Source organism: Strix aluco, chromosome 15, assembly GCF_031877795.1.
Source record: "Strix aluco isolate bStrAlu1 chromosome 15, bStrAlu1.hap1, whole genome shotgun sequence".
Taxonomy (NCBI): domain Eukaryota; kingdom Metazoa; phylum Chordata; class Aves; order Strigiformes; family Strigidae; genus Strix; species Strix aluco.
This window is the reverse complement of record NC_133945.1, coordinates 12,735,165-12,751,512: the sequence shown is the minus strand read 5'-3', so window position 1 is coordinate 12,751,512 and position 16,348 is coordinate 12,735,165. Positions and strand designations below refer to the sequence as shown.

The window sequence follows — 16,348 nt, the reverse complement described above, 5'->3', positions numbered from 1 at the left end:
TAACCATGAACATTATTTACTTTGTCCATTAATGAAGACAATGCTATAACTAGCTCTAAATCCTGTAAGACACTTATCAAAGGAAAGACTATTTCTCAGTAATTTTCAGACTTGAGAAAATTGCTAATATTATGGATTATATAGATGAGTATTCATATAATAAATGAAAGAATGGAGTAATAGCCATCAGTTAGCAATGTAACAGAGCTTTAAGGTAATCAAGCAGCAAGATTGGCTGTTTTTTTGTCTGTAGGAAACACAGAAATTTACAAATGTGGCAAAGTATTATTGTTTTGTACATATTAAATGATAATAAGCAACATGTTCATGATTCACAGAAAAACCTCCAGGCCTGTGGCCCATGTTGTCAGGGGACTGTGACTTGTGACAGTGTCAGAGTTGGGATTAGACCCTTCTCCTCTATCTCACAGCTGTCTTAGATTTCATGAAAGATAAATCTTCTTAAGGGAGAGTTACATTTTAGGCCATAAACACTTTCTGATGATACATGCTGTAGCCTAGTACTTCATTTTGTAAAATTACCCACAAACTTATTCCATGTTTTGAGCTATGTGTCAACTCCTCTTAATTTTTTTTCCTCATATTCTCAGGATTGGGACATAATAAAAATTATTTTTAGGTATCTTGTTAGCATTGCTTTTCCTCAAGGATCAGAGAATTAAGCAGAAATAAAACTTAATGAAAGCCTTAAAAGATGTCATATTGTTTAAGATCATTGCCAGACACAGGTCTGGCAAGTCAGCATGGTATGAGGATGGAAAGTCAGCATAAGTATGAGGATGGAAAACCTAAACAAAATTTAAAAAACAGCTTTTTCCCCCAAGGTTGTGGTTTTTTAAATTTTTTTTTTCCTCCCCTCTTCCAGCCACAATTTCAACGTTATGAGTGGCTGAAAATCACAAAGTCCCGTCTTTACAATGGAAATGTAACAATACCACGTGACCAAAACATCTGTACATTGCAAGATTTCTCAGCAATCCGGTGTCTGAACTTGATGTATGGGGAATTGTTTACTCCTGCAACAATATAACAATGTACAAACACATGCTGAGTGCGAAGTGCTTGTTGGACGAGGTAACTGGAAGAGTCAGTCCAAGATTGCCTTTGGTCTAATGCTGTTTATGCCTTCACCAGAGATTGGAATTCTGTCAAGGAAGAAAATGAGAAAGGCAGGGAATAAAACTAGATGAAAGCGGTTCTTAACATCTTTAGAAAAGACAGATAAAAATTACTTAAACTCCTAGCCATGGAGGGCTCCCGAAGTTATTATAACACTGCACAAGCTACTGCTAAACTGAGATTCTGGGGGCGTAACAGATTTTTCACTCCTTAAAAAGAGTAAGTGCAGAGAGGAGGAGTGCGTCTGTAAATTCATATTTGTGGGAAATCCTGAGTTAAAGGTAAACTATCTTTAACCCGTTACAAACTCTGATAATAGCCAAGGAAGCAGAGAGTGAATTAGGTCGAGCCTGTAGCTTTCAATATGAGGGATTTTTTAGTTTTGTTATTCCAAAGAAAAAAATATCAGTAGTGATGTAATTTCAAAATGGGAGATTCAATGGTTAAGGGCTAAGATCTGCATAATATAATGCCCTATTTGGGGCTCATAAACAGAAGCTGCAAAAGCTGCTGCTAAAGCAAATTCCTCCAACAGTGTATCTCTCTCCTCCCAAACTCTGGCTAAGATTAGCACGTGTGTTTGTTAGAGTTATTGCCACCTGTCCTAGTTCAGCTGAGACAGCCCTGTTTTCAGTGACTTCATCTCTAATATATGATGTATAATGTCCTATTTTCCTTTGCTGCAATTCTAAAAGAAATATCCTGACCAGTTCACATCATCCCTGTGAGGTTTTCTTTAGGAATTTGATTTAGCTTCTCATAGGACTGCCCAGTGAAATTTGCACTTATCAGATAATTCTCCAGCACAAAATTCTGTACTGCATTGCAGCAGTTCTAGCCTTGAAAAACAATACCAGTCTTATTTTACATTACTGAATTAACCACTCAGTAATATTGGCTAATGTTTGATAGTGGTAGATGAAGAAATAAGTTTATGTAGGTGGAAGTGTGTTTAAAAATGAAAGTGACATATGGCCAGAAGTGCAGAGCACCCACCGCCGAAATGGAAATTCAGAGAGTGAATAGGTGTTCAGGATGTTTTAAAAATCTGGCACTTTTTGTCTATGGATCAGACACGTGACAAATTAACCCCAAAGCTGTTATTATTGATTGGAAGAACAAGCTTTACACTGGGCCTAGATATGCTGTTGCTGCAACAGAGACCTAACGGGAATAAAGCTATGACAATAAAGGAGTATTCGCTAGTTATAAAAATTGTGGCAGAAAGCACCAGGCCAAAGTACTTGGATGTACTCTTCATGCCACAGTTTAAATGCAGCCCTAAATGCATTTTTAAACACAAATTTGATGAAGTTTCCAATAATCTTACCTTCCACTCCAATTTTGCCATCACCATCAGTGTCACCTGCAGCCAGAAAAGCCTTGGTCTCCGCAGAGGTGAGGACTCTGGCACTCGAAGAGAAATTCTTCAGAAACAACCTGAAATAGAACAGGGTAGAGCGCTGTGCTTGAGTTTTATTCTCTGAAAAGTCCTTGACGTATTGGTATTTCTTGTTTTCTTAAACCCATGTCAAAAAACCCATAAGGTAATGCCTGCTCTTAGTATCTGAGAAAATCCAACAGATTCAAGGAAAGATAAGGAATTGTGTTTTATTTTTAAAATAACAGCAAGTTTCTTCTAGGACACCAAGCAAATTCAAAGGTTTGGGTTGTTTAAAGAAATACAGCAGCTGAACAGTACTTACTGAAGCTCTTCTTCTTCAATGAAACCACTCTTGTCCTGATCAAGGATTCCAAAAACTTTCTTTATCTGATCAGGAGTTTTGCTGGTTAAACCAACCGTGGAGAAGAAAGACTTGTAGTTGAAGGAATCATCAACTGGAAGAAATAGAAGTTGTTTAAATATTTTCCCTTGAAATTGCTACTACTGTATGTGTCCTTGGGAATATGCGTTTTCTTAATCATCAGCCTGCTCCTCTTTCTTGTGTTACCCAGTGTAGCAAAAAAGAAGATACAGTGGGTAATTTCTCTTTTTAATCACTCTGTGCCTGTGGTCATGTATCCTTTCAGCCAGTTTGAAGTTTTCTGCTACAATGCACATTCTGCTAAATCAGGATTTGTGCAATGTGTCAAATGCAATTAATAACAAATATTTAGAGGCTGCTACTGTGGCGTACAGACCAACTCCTATAATTCTTACTTTATCTTCACTTAGTCCTTACTTTGGTGAAGGAGTTGGTAGAAAAGTAACTCACAGACAAACTAGCTCTTTGAGCATTTGGAAAATTGTCTTGATCTTGCCGAGGAACTCTTAAGAGAACTGAGACTGGTCATTGCTTCACAAATGACACTTTGATTCTGCAAGCTGAGGCTTTTTTTGACATTTTGAAGGAAAAGTCTATTTAAATGTAAGTCTTTAATAGTTTGAAAAATTGACAGAGTTTAGAGTTAAGCCAGCCCTAACTGAAACTGTGGCCCTTTAATTGCTGCTCTGTGTTTTGGGGAATGTTACCCACCAAATAACCACTTGTGAGACTTTCTGAATTCAAGGGGCTATAGTGTAATGTAGCTAGAAAGAGATCTCACAGGGAAGGAATCTAAGGGGAAAATGATAGGCATGTCATCTTAAGACATAAAAATGATATGCATCTTCTGGCTGCAGAGAGACCATTCCTTACCCTGGCAGCTGGAGAGTGCAGATTCAATATCTTTAGCAGAAAGGATGTCAGTGATGGCCATTGTTGAACTGTAAAATAAATTAAATGTGAGCTACTTAGTCATTAAAATGACTTCTCTACCTCTTTCATGGCTCTATTTGAAGTTGCTGCTGTGACAGTATATGATAAGGGAGACATTATTCATCTAATTGTAAGCGGAGCATACTGTAACAGATGTCTGCAGCAGGTGCTTCCACTTAAAGCTGGGTAATGAGGGAGGAATTCTGCATGCAGGAAGATCTGATGCCTGTACTGCACTGGGAGAGCAAATCAAAGGTGTCTAGCACCACAAAACTTCATGACTTTTTTCTGGTTTCTGGAGGTGGATTATTATTAAATTAAAATAGGCATATATTTACAGCATACATAAAAGATAAGGCTTAGTATGTCTCCTGGAATAAATGTAATTGGAATTTAAAAAATCTAGTAGTATTATCAATAAATGTAGTGATATTTTCAAAGAATGAAAATAATAGTGTAGAATAAGTAATAATAATTTTACTCATTTCAAGGAAATCTAAATTTGAAGAGTAAGTTTCTCTGTTTAGTTGCAACAATAAAAGTAACTACGCTATAAATTTGGCTTGCTGAGCTGCTGCATCATTAAAAAACTACATTTCATGATAGCTTTATAAAAAAGTTTTCCTAAGTATGTTGTGGGGGTTTTTTTAATTCCATGTAGGTGATAATAAACCATATTTTTATCCAGATTTTGGCATTTCAGTATATTGATGTGCTTAGAACAGAGGTATTGATACTTAATATTCGTTCCTAGCAGAGTGGAGGAGGCGTTTTCTTCTGACACAGCAGCATTTGACAAAAGATACTCTTTGTACCATTCAGCCATGAACAGCTGCAATAGTTTGCCAACATAATACATATTGCTCAAGAAAATGCTACAAGGCCTGAATTTCTAGCCAATTTTTTAGTGTGAACATAGCATCAATGCATTTACAGTTTGGTAAACTGCACACACCAGTGCAGACTGGTTACAATTTAAAACTTGCAGCATTACTGTAAAGTAGCTTCATGTTAGTGAAGGAAGGGGAACTAAGGCATAGAAAAGTTATTCCTGAAAGCCCCAAGAGAACAGAAATACCTTTTCATAAATCCCTAACTGATCTTTAAGAACATCATTCCTCCTGTTTAAGCATGGAAAGCAGCATTCATGAGAAGGAAACCAGTGCTGGTAGCCATTTCTAGTTGGTGCGCTGGTTTGAGATCTACACACAGGTTTAAACTTTGCCTAAAATACGAAATGGCTGCCTCTGTACCTGTTGGTTTGCAGCAGAGGAAATTGTCTATCACTTCAGTCCCTTTCTGAATATCTCAGAAGGTGTAAGGAGGCAATGGGAGAAATTCACGCTGATGGCGATGGGTACTTCTCCAGCTAAAGCGGATGAGTTACTTCTGTTTTGCTAGCAATTATTTTGTCCCAGTCGCTTCTTGTGCAAAGTGCTTTCCCCCTCTCAGCACTACGCAAGATAATTTGGAGCTCTGCCATTCACCTAATTCTCACTGCTGACAGGATTAAAAGTGGGGAAGAGTTGAAGGAAAAACTAAAAATTGCAGCATTTTTTACAAGGGGCATCATTCCTGTCTTTTTCCATCCTGTGATCTGAATGCTGATTCTATTCTATGTTAGCTTGTAAAGATACAACATACTGGAAGCTGATATAAGAATAGTTATTTTAATTGCGTAGGCTCTTTCCATTTAGGGAGCATTTTGCTTTGTGCTTTTTCTGAAAGCAGAGGATCTAATCAGCTTACCTTTGTGGTCTTCTTGGCTGGATAAGGAAGCAATCTGGTTGGGAGGAACGTACTTGCTGTGTGTCTCCAGCAGAGCTGAGCTTGCATATATATACTTTAAGTTGTATACCATATACAGATTTTAGATTTCAGCGTCACGAAGGGGGAATGGTGTCAAATGAACTTGCCTAACTAATCATCTTGCACTATTTTTATCTCAAGAGAATACATATGATATTTGCAAACGAAACAAGATAAGTGGCTGGATAGGCGAAAAGGACAGAGTCATATTAAATTTCTTCTGATTTAAGCAGAAAATACCAACTTCTCTATATGATGTAGGACAGGAAAAAACCCCCACTATCTGATATGCTTGATCCAAGGAGTCAGATGAAATGAAGCACTACTAACTTCTGAAGAGATGCCTTTAATGAATGTTTAAATGCGATAACTTGTTATCTTATCTGTAGACGCTGCATGTGATAGAGTTCCATCATTAGAGCACTAAACAAACAAACAAAAAATATCCTCTTCAAATATTGTTCGTGTAGCAAATAATTTAGGGAAAACAATAGTCATGTTGTCTCCCAGAATGTCTGGTTTGTTGTTTTGAAAAAAACCCCACACAGTCAATTTGTTGCTACAGGAGGTAAAATAATATTATGTCAATCCATCGGAACAGTTGGTTGGGGGAGGGTATTTCGTCTGGTATGTTTCCAGAGAAAATCTTACAATTCTGCAAGGTTCTGACATCCTGTTTAGTCATGTATGTATGAAGCAAAGGGGTTGTGATCTACCCAGCTGTCTCTAAGACAAAAACCCCTGAGCCCTACATGAAGGATCTTTGCTTTCAGAACAGAGAGAAAAATTTCAATGGCAGCATCACTGCAGGCAACAATATGTGAAGAGTGGCATTGCAATTTTTTAGCCTACCCTCCGATCTCTTTTAGAGAAGTGATTATTTTTTAAATGTTTTGGCCAGTGCTGTTTCCAAGTGTTCCTTTGTGTTAGTTACTTAAAAAAAAAAAAAAAAAGCATAGAAACAATTTGATCATCTCAGTTTTCTTTGTGAACGTTGTATCCTAACTGGCTGAAGAGCCTGTCAGCTTGGATCTCACTTGTGCCTTGAGGCAGCAGAACAGTGAAAGACAAGTCATATGGATGACAGCACAAGATAGCATTATGGCCAGGGTAAGGGATGGCAAGAGATGACAGTGCAATTGGCATCACAACTTGAGGTGGTGGCACAGTAAGAGGTGACAGTGCAGAGACTGTCTTAATGTCAGAAACAGTATCAAGGAATCTTTTTTCCAAGGCATTTCCCTCTAAGATGGAAGGCAAACCTAGCCAAGCACTGAAGCCAACCACTAATAAATAAATCATAGTATGAGGCAGAAAAAGTGGCAAATGGGGTACCTATGAGCCCTTAGTGCATCCAACATTGACAGCAGCTGATGAAAAAGCAACAAAAGACTATTGCAAAAGATACTGTGTGTGGAGGGGGTGTTATTTTTCTTACTGCATATAAACATAAGAATGCTATTGCTACGAGGTTTTTTCTCTTTTTACAAATTCTGAATGTCTGTCCTTCATGAAAAAGTTTCAGACACAGATAATTCTTGTGAGGGGAAGAACCAGTGGTTAAGAATGGCTGTGGAAGATTTCAGCTTTCCCAGTTTTGTGAATGGGTTGTTGACCAGCTGACGCTGAAAAATTTCGAGAAGAATTTGATGGATAGATATTTAATACTGGCTCTTGTTGCCACTGGTGACATCTGGTAGAAGGGATACAAATATCACTTTCCCCCCTCAAAGTCTTCTAAGAAATGACTTTTATTCTACATGGGAAAAAAATTCCTCCCTTGTGCACACACCACCCTTTTCTCCCTCTCCAATTCGGAAAATTGCCTACATAGTGCCAACAACTGATGTGAAGTAAGTAGGGCGTCCAACATAAAAACTGATGGCATGATATGACCTAATGAAGCTAAGTTAAGAGGAAGGCCAAATTCTGCTGAAACTCTTGGACTGCAGGAGTCTACATGGGAATTTGGTCTCCGGTGTCTATTTCAGAGAATGCATTTGATTTTAGATGCAATGGCTTCTCATTTTGCCCAGAGCTAATTCCACATATGTTAACCCCTCGCCCCCACTCTTCCCTTTAAAAATAGCATTGATTGCTGTTATTTCCCTTAATGCCTGTGGACTGTTGCCATTAGGTTGAACTTCTGTATGTGAATCACATAAGGATGGAGTCTTTAAAAAGTGTGCTTTGTTTTCTAAGAGGCTTCAACAAGATGATTCATTTTGTTCTTTGAAATTTTAAGGATAAAGCATGAAAGTTAAATGATTTATGGTGGTAATCTGTTGAGTTGCATTCAGACTCCAACAAATTTTGGAGTCACTTTTGCAGTGAGATTGGAGGCACTAGAGATCCAGAACACATGTACTGGCTGGCAGGGTGAAATGCACAAGGATCATGTAACTATTTACAACCAGCCTCCAACATTTTATTTTCAAGCCCTACATTAGAGATTGCAAAAACATCTGTCCAGTCATTTTTACTTTCTTAAATCAAATACTGTTAGTAACTTTCCAGCTGTCATCCAACTTGGCAGGGAGAGGAACTGGGGAAGTATTAAAAAGTACGGAGAAGATATCCCTTTCAGATTGTCAGGTTACCACTAAAAGCAGCTTTAAACCCTGGGACTTGAGCATTTCACTTTGCTTGAGTCTCATTGCCTTCTAGAGGATTCTCTAATGGAAGGCTCCTCTCTTGTTTTATTCTTCCCATTTTCAATCTTAACTCTTCTAACACCTGAAGTTACCTCCCCAGGTTGAAAAGCTATCTCTTAAGTAATCATAAACTCTGTGATTGTTCTATAATATATTCTTATCATTTTTCTTTGAGTGCTGACATGAATTGTGTGTGCAATAGAATAACAAAAATACACTAAACACTTGTGAATGCCAACTTTAAGTAAGTGTGATTTGCTGCCCTTGTATATGCCTGAGATCATTTTCCCTGAATGCTTATGATAGGAGTATCCATAGTCACCAGTCAAAAGGAATAGAAATCACCTTATGAAATGTGTTTAACCTATTGTTAAAAGACATGTGAATAGGGAAAAGTAGAATATTCATTCAGCTTGTAATATGCTTTTGGAGTACATGAGTTGAAAGAAATTGTATGAATGTAATTTAGTGTAATTGTATTAATGCATCATGCTCTGGCATTTGAGGAACGTAACTCTTGGAGTGATCTGGAAATATTTGTGAGTGGTTTTAGGTTTATATTACTTAATCTAACATCTGTAGGTAACATGTAACTAACCCCTAGTAAAATGCTGAAAAACGCTAAAGCAGTTGCTATGGGGTGAGGAAGCTGTACACGGGAAACATACCAAATAACATCTATTTTATTTTTACAAACTTGAATGAGTCACAAAAATTAAGTAATTTATTTTTCACCAGTTATCCAGTTACCAGTTCTAGTGTCAAGTGGCTTCAATCTCTGAGATAGATTTTCAGAGATTCTAGGAATTTACAATGTAACTTTTCAACTTCAAGTGCCCTTTAAAGTGCTAATGTACAAAATTTCTTCAGTCATATTTTTCTTATATGTGTAAAACTTAATTTTTAATCCAATTGGATTGTTTACATAAATAAAAAAATTTCTGGTTCTGCATATCTAAAATTTGCAAGAGAGAGTTAAAATTCTTATTCCAAAATTTGAAAGGAATATGGTCCAGATGTAAAATCTATGTGATTTCTCAAGCTGTAGCTTGAGATTTTTGTTTCTGAATTCAATCTTTCCAGTTCACTTTGTTTCTTTCTGAAATTGTTCATGCATTGATGCAGAAAGAAAAAGGCCTTTTTTTGAAGAAAGAAATTGACATAGAATGATTTCTGAAATGATAAATTCCTGGGGCTGTTAAATCTGATACAATCATTTGTAAATGGACAAAATACTTGAACCTCCAGATGACTCTATCCATAGTTTAAAAATTACATGCAGCAAGTGTCAGAAAGCCTATAGAATAACTAATTTTCCTGCTTTAATTCTGAAGCAAATAGCTTACTATTTTTGGAAGTATCCTAATAAAATTGCCAGTAAAAAGGTATGTGTGGGTTAATCATTTTTCTGAGTAGAAAATAAAATCAGTTTTTTCAAGGCAATCTTCTTTAGCTAAGTTGAAAGTGAGGAAATATGCTGAAGACAGAAGTTCTATTCAATATTTGATGACTATATTCTGTTCATGAGCTATGTTTTTCAACTCCCGTCTGCTAACATCCCTAAGGAGGATCCTTGTTACAGGAATTGTAACATTAGTCTGTGTGTTTACACTGCGCAGCCCAGTGCAGTCCTGCTCCCTGACTGTGGTTTATAAGCACTATAAATAATCATCAGTTGCAGCAGGCTTTCAAATATAGATATGGTTGAAATTAACTCAGATGTTTTTGAGCCTGTCTGTATGTTCTTGTATAGGCCTTATCACACTGTGTAAACAGTGTATCCCACTATAAACAGAAACAGCTCCTTGTAGTTATGTAATTGCAGGAGCGTGAAATAAGAATTAGGTCATTATTCATACATATACTAATCTAGTACTGATATTGCTGAATAAAGCAGTGCCTTTGATTTTTCTGGCAGAGTTGCTTGTCAAGGATATATATATTTCAAGGATATATGGGTTTCAAAAAACCCAAATGCTAGCTGACATAAAATTGACTCTTAGAGATGTTTTTCCTGTGCACAAAGCCTATACCCAACCTGATTTACAGGTGCCCCATGAGGTGTGACTTAACTCCCTGCCTCTCCATTTGCTGAGATCAGTAAATGGTAAAACTTGTCACAGCTCCAGTCCAGCTTGTGTACTTGGGCTTCTTTTCTATGGAAACTAGAGTGTGATAAGGGGCTGACCTGTGTTTGTCCAAATGTGGAGTTCATGTCTCCAGGGCATGCACCCAGACTCAGGAACTCAGAAGCATTCCTTCGTCCCTCATTAGACACTGCCAACAACGCTGACAATAATTAGAATGTGGATTTTTCTATGAAAAGTAAGTTGAATTAATATGGAAATTGGTACTAGAGACATAATGGCATTGGATATGAAAGCATTAAGTCTTTACAAACAAGAATTCATTGAGCATTTGAGAGCTAAGCCTGGTTTAATCAAATGGTGCATCAATAAAGTGATTCCACTGTTCAAATATTTAAAGGATCAGTGGGATGAAAAGACAGAAGCAGGCATTGTTCTTACTATACAGTGCTGCATTTGTGCTGCAGCTCCTGTGTAATACCACTGTCCAGATAGTCCAGTGATTTCAGGCTTTAATTGTATAGTATGGAACAACACAGACAGAAAATGTGAGTTCTTATTACTCATTTATAGGCAAACTGCATCATATTCACTATGGATCCTATTAGCAAGTTGCTGCAGTCAGGTGTAAAGTAAATCACTTCAAATCTGTTGCTCTGAATGAAAAAATAAATTTATTGTATTCTAGGGATAAATTCGTGTAACAGTCTTTCCTTGAATAGTCTTGGCCTCCATCTGAGCTGGATTATAGCACTGATTGCACTTTACTAAAATGATACATTTAAAAAGGAATTTTACTAAACTGGAAACTTCAGGAGGAAAAGGCTAGGTGGATCTCTGGGGCAGAAGGCCTGTCTCCTTAACAGAAATTCAAGTCTGGCTGTGACTGGTTAGCAGATGTAGCAGAAAATGTCCTTGAACTGTTCAGAAATCGACTATGAGCTCTTGCTCACCCAAGACGAGGCCTGCCAGCAGTAAATGGGGAGATGCTTGATTGCATCTATTCTCTGAGCCAACTTGCAGAGTAGTAGTATAATCCATAGACAACAAATAGGTGAAGAAAACTTTTGAGGATCAATCTTACAATTTTTGAAGGATTTGACTAATTTTTTAACTTTTACATTTGGATATACTATATGGCAACTTCCAGATTTGAAAATCCAGAAGGTTAGAGCAGAAGGTATCTTGCTGATTCCTGAATTCTCTATATTGGCTTGTCCTTTTCTGAGTAGAGGTGGATGGAAGCAGGTGTTAAGTAAAATATATGCTTAAGTGCTTTGCTGATTTTGAAAAGTAAGACCATTTTGCAAGTGTATTGTATGTCCTACACAATGCTGAGCTGGGCTGTACAAGCTGCAGTTCTGGGCAAAACTTGGCACTTACAATTTTTTGCTGGAATGTTAATTAGTTCTGTGCACAATGTGATGTTACTGAAATTTGATTATCATATGAAATGTGAAGCTTTTACTAAGCAGTGCTCCAAAGCTCTTATCTCAGAACACCATGGTAAGGTAATTTCAGAATACCAAATCCCAGCTATTTCCTGAAAGTTACAGCTATATAAAACTTTACTTAACAGTGATGTTGAAAAATGCATGCTAATCAGGGCAGAAGATCTTCCCCATCACATAACATTATAATTAATGGTGTCATCAACAGCAGAGACAGTCATTTAAATTATGAATGCTTCTGGTTATGAATGATGGAATTTTTTGGCATAGGAATTAAAGTGTATGCATTATTAGAACTAGTAGAAGAATTCAAATCATGCTTTGGAAAAAAGTACAAAGTAGACATGGTTTAATGTTCATGAATATTTGGGTAACCAAGCATATTTTTCTATTAAATATGGAGGTATTACAAAACAGATAGAGAAGCATCCACTGAATAATGTTTGAAAGTTGTTCTAAGCCTTGCTGAAGTTGGTATATAAGGCCACTACTCTTAAATTAAAATATCTATAAGCAGTTATGTCAGTGCCTTTATGGATGCAGGAAGCTGAAATGATCAGCTTAATCTTTGTCAATCTGTTCTATTTTGACGGAGCTAGTCTAGGGAGCTTTCTGCTGAGCAGTGACTCTGATGGATCTGAGGGAGAGTGACTTCCTACATAGGAGTGACCTGCTGATCTGGAGTGTTTGCCTGAATATCTTCTATAATCATCTTTATTTGCAGAATACACTTCTATTTAGACCCCGAGTATATTGACAGCATTTAGTTATGTGTTATTAACGAAACAAAGAAAAACATGGGAACTCACCTTCTGCTGATATGGCCAGCAGGTCACCTTCCAAAAAGAGGATTTCCTTTGGGTGAGTGGAATTGGATTTAAAAACGAGAAGTATGAAAAACACGACCTGATAATCAAGCATCCCTTTCACTGTATCTTGGTGTCCTAATTCTGCCAGTTCTTCAGGAAGCCCCTAGAGTTTTCCAAGGAAAACTGTGTAAACAACAACAATGACAAAAATAGCAAGACAGCTATTAGAAAAACAAAACTAATAAGTAAAATGGAAAATAAAAGTGCAATCTTTAGAGGTTAAAATGCTGTAACTCCCTTTCCACAATTGCTTTTATGCTCTTCTGTCGAGGGAAACATCCATAAACCTCCTGGAGACTGCACTCTGGAGTATCCCCTGTGTAGGGATACTGCCTAGGAGGTGGGATTTGCGTGTTGGCTCTGGGATGAGGCCATGGCGCTTTGGCCCTTGTTATCCCAGCTTCTCCAGTAAGCCCAGTTAGAGCCCACGGCAGCTTGTGGAGATTGCAGCTGGCTCTAGGCAGTGCAGAAGGCATCATTACACAGCCTAACTCAGCTGTGCAGTGCACCTCTAGGAAGAAAAATAGCCTGAAATTCAGTTTTCTCAAAAGAGCAAAATCTGTTTTGAGATACTGTCTCATTATATATAACTGAGGAGAGTTTGAGAGTTTTTTTGTTTATATAAAATAGTCTGGGTAAGCTCGATTGAAATAGAGCAGCGATTTGTTTCTCTAAAGTGATCTTACAGCGCATACTTCAAAGTGCAAGCAGTGGACTGTAGGCCAGTTGCTACAACAGTTTTACAGCCCTGCTATAAGCAGTAGGAGTAAAACTAAATATCGTAACCTACTGACTTGTAATGACATGGGCTTGATGTAAGAAATTCAGAACTGAGCTAATATAGTTACTAAACTGTCTGTCTGTGTCCAGGGAATGCTGAACACATGCGGAGCAGATGGAAGAGATTAAAAAAGCATAGAATTATAGATGAGAAATGTTCACAATTAAAGTGACAAACAGATTTCTATGTATGTCTCTTTTCTGATTATTTTGAAGTGTGTTAGGGTGAAAAAGGCTTAACATATAAAAATTATTGTTAACTCCATTTAGAATCAAATTCATTTGACTCAAACAATGCTTTTCAAAATGATCTTTGTTTCCTTGCACTCCAGCCTAGCAAAAGCAGATCATTATGTTTAACTCCACCACTTAATTTATGACCATTTTAAGTTGTCTGATGAATTTGATAATTCAGCTTGTCCTCTACTGTTTCAGCTACTAAGGAAATTCCAGTTAGGATCTGCTGGATCAGATATCCTGTGTCTCAGCTGACCCAAAATCCCCATGATGGCTTTAGCACCATTCTTAAGACAACCATGCAGACTTAGTGACTAACAGACTTGTTTACCTGATCATGGCAGAGGATTTAATTTAAAAGATAATGGCATCAGTATTAGAAACCTTAGAATTAAAGGATGGTGTCTTGAATATTCTTATTTTTTGCTGCTATTTAGTGCAATTCATTAATGGCAATAAATTAAGTAGAAAATAGAAGCTTAATGGATCCCTCTTGTTGGTGGGAAATTCTCTCCACCAAAATTGTAAGTGAAGAGTAGAAATCTTTCTAGGAACCTTAGATGTTTTTTTCAAAACTCTAATTTCTAAGGATCATGTATCTTACTTCCACTGTGCTTATACTGAGCAAAGCTGAATAATACTATAGTAAGAACTATCTAGCTTGTGCTGCTGCTCACAACACTAATGGTGTGGTCTTGGTGCAAAAGCAACAGTACCAAAGTGAAAAAGACCATTAATTTTACTCCAGCCCCAGGGTTTTCTAAAAGGACAGGCTCTCAGCCAGCTAAACAGACCTAGTTCATGTTAAGACTGTTTTTATGGATCCCTGACAGGGTGTAAAATTACAGAGTGGTCAATGCAGATAAAGCTGACACATACTTTCAATCCTAGTGAGAGTTTAGGGCTATATTTAACAAAAACACTGCGTTCGGTGTTTGGGTAATACACTCTGCCTCTGTACCCAAAACAGTCACTGGAATCCAAACTCTCTCCAGTTTCTCCCGTTGATTACATCCTACATACTGGTTTCAAATTTTATCAGATTGTGCGTGCTTGGGGAAAGAGGTATGGTTTTGAGGTAAACACACAGAAGATATTTTCTTTAAATGCATCCAATTTTTAACTCTCAAGGACTTAGTCTCTTCTCTCCATAGTGTTGGTAAAAATGCAGCATTGTATTTCATGTCTTTTCATGCAGGTGAAAAAGTGCAATCTTGACAAGCTAGGGAGAATGGACATATTTTCTGATGATGCTAGAGCGTGTCTTTAAACCAGAGCTAACAGTCTGTCTCCTGCACAATGTGGACAAAACACCTATTTTTGCCTTTATCTCATAGTTGATAACATTAGACTACTAGAGTTAGGTTTTTGAAAGCGCTGCGTACTGAATGCTGAGTTTTAAAAATCTATCTGTAAATATCATAGTAGAAGCTGCTGGTACAGTGAAAAACCTGGGCAAAATGACTCTTCTTAACGCTGAAAATTAGGCCCTCTCCCCAAACAAACATAATGCGCTGTCTGTATTGTGTCAGCTTTGAAATCTATGCAATTACTGTTCTAAACTCCATTTGAATCATATGTGACAGAAGTCATTCCCTGGTGGTAACGGCTATTTCTGTTCTGAGGAACGCTGAGCACTTTCCAGATCTTTCTGAGATAGTTTGCATCATCTGACATTTCTGCAGGCAACATTTGCTCGGTGGCGAATTGGATTGTAAATTCTACAGCTGTGAAGTTATAGGAAACAGGAGTCTTGGCAAATCTCTAAATAGGGCTCTGGTAAGGAGTGAGTGGGAATTTAATGAATACAGATTGTGGAATCGGTCTCTTAATTTGTTTTGATTAGGGTAAAATGCCTATATAATAGGTTTCTCTGTATTGCATTAGTAAGTATGACAACACTGAAATTTATCGTGTGCTCCTCTTTATATTCTTTTTCTTTGCTTTTCATTCTTATAAAACTTTTGAGTTTCTCAGCATCGGGATTGTGGCCTCTTTTAACTTTGTATTTAAATCCTCCCAGTTGAACAATTTACAAAGAAATGATCGTTTGAAGTCAGTAACACTTGGAAAGGATTTTCCTCTGTGCATGGAAAGACAGGCTCTGTACGTGTGTGGTAGCTGTGTCAGACTTTTCTTTATGATTTTTTGTATTTACAGCTTTATAAGAAGAGAATGTTTAAAGAATTGCACTTTATAGCAACTGATAGTAATCAGGAGGTTTTATCCTGCATTAAGGAATCCCTCTGACCAGAAATAGTTTTTCTGGTGAATGAATCTAGTTAAGATCTCAGTGTGTCTCACCCTGGGTATCCCCGTATTCTGTCCAAGACCAGCAATATCCCTGTGTCCTGCCTCTTTACCCTTGCCAGTTCATATAGCACAGTGACAGTCACTTTGGCTGAGGAGGGCTGGACATAGCTCTTCCAGAGGCTGGTGCTGTCAATTCTGTATTGGCTAGAGAACAGATGAAATTGCAGAATGAAATTAACTTTCCCTTACAGGAATAAATTCAACCTGCACAGTGTTCCTGGGTCCAGGACAAGGAAATTCCATGGCTTTTTACAGGGAGTGGAGTAAGATTCAGTCTTCCAAGCAGAGCAATCATTTATAAATTATAGG

The 16,348-nt window shown here is 37.5% G+C and overlaps 1 protein-coding gene across 1 annotated transcript; it reads right to left on the bottom strand.

The window, feature by feature from the left end:
• Positions 1–296: 296 nt before the first annotated feature.
• Positions 297–5,700, bottom strand: LOC141930228 (parvalbumin, thymic-like). Its single transcript, XM_074840781.1, is given in 7 exon segments — positions 297–1,166; positions 2,471–2,580; positions 2,847–2,979; positions 3,780–3,847; positions 5,589–5,623; positions 5,625–5,670; positions 5,672–5,700. Coding segments are annotated over 7 exon segments (447 nt in total). The 3' UTR covers positions 297–1,140.
• Between the last annotated feature and the right edge of the window lie 10,648 nt (positions 5,701–16,348).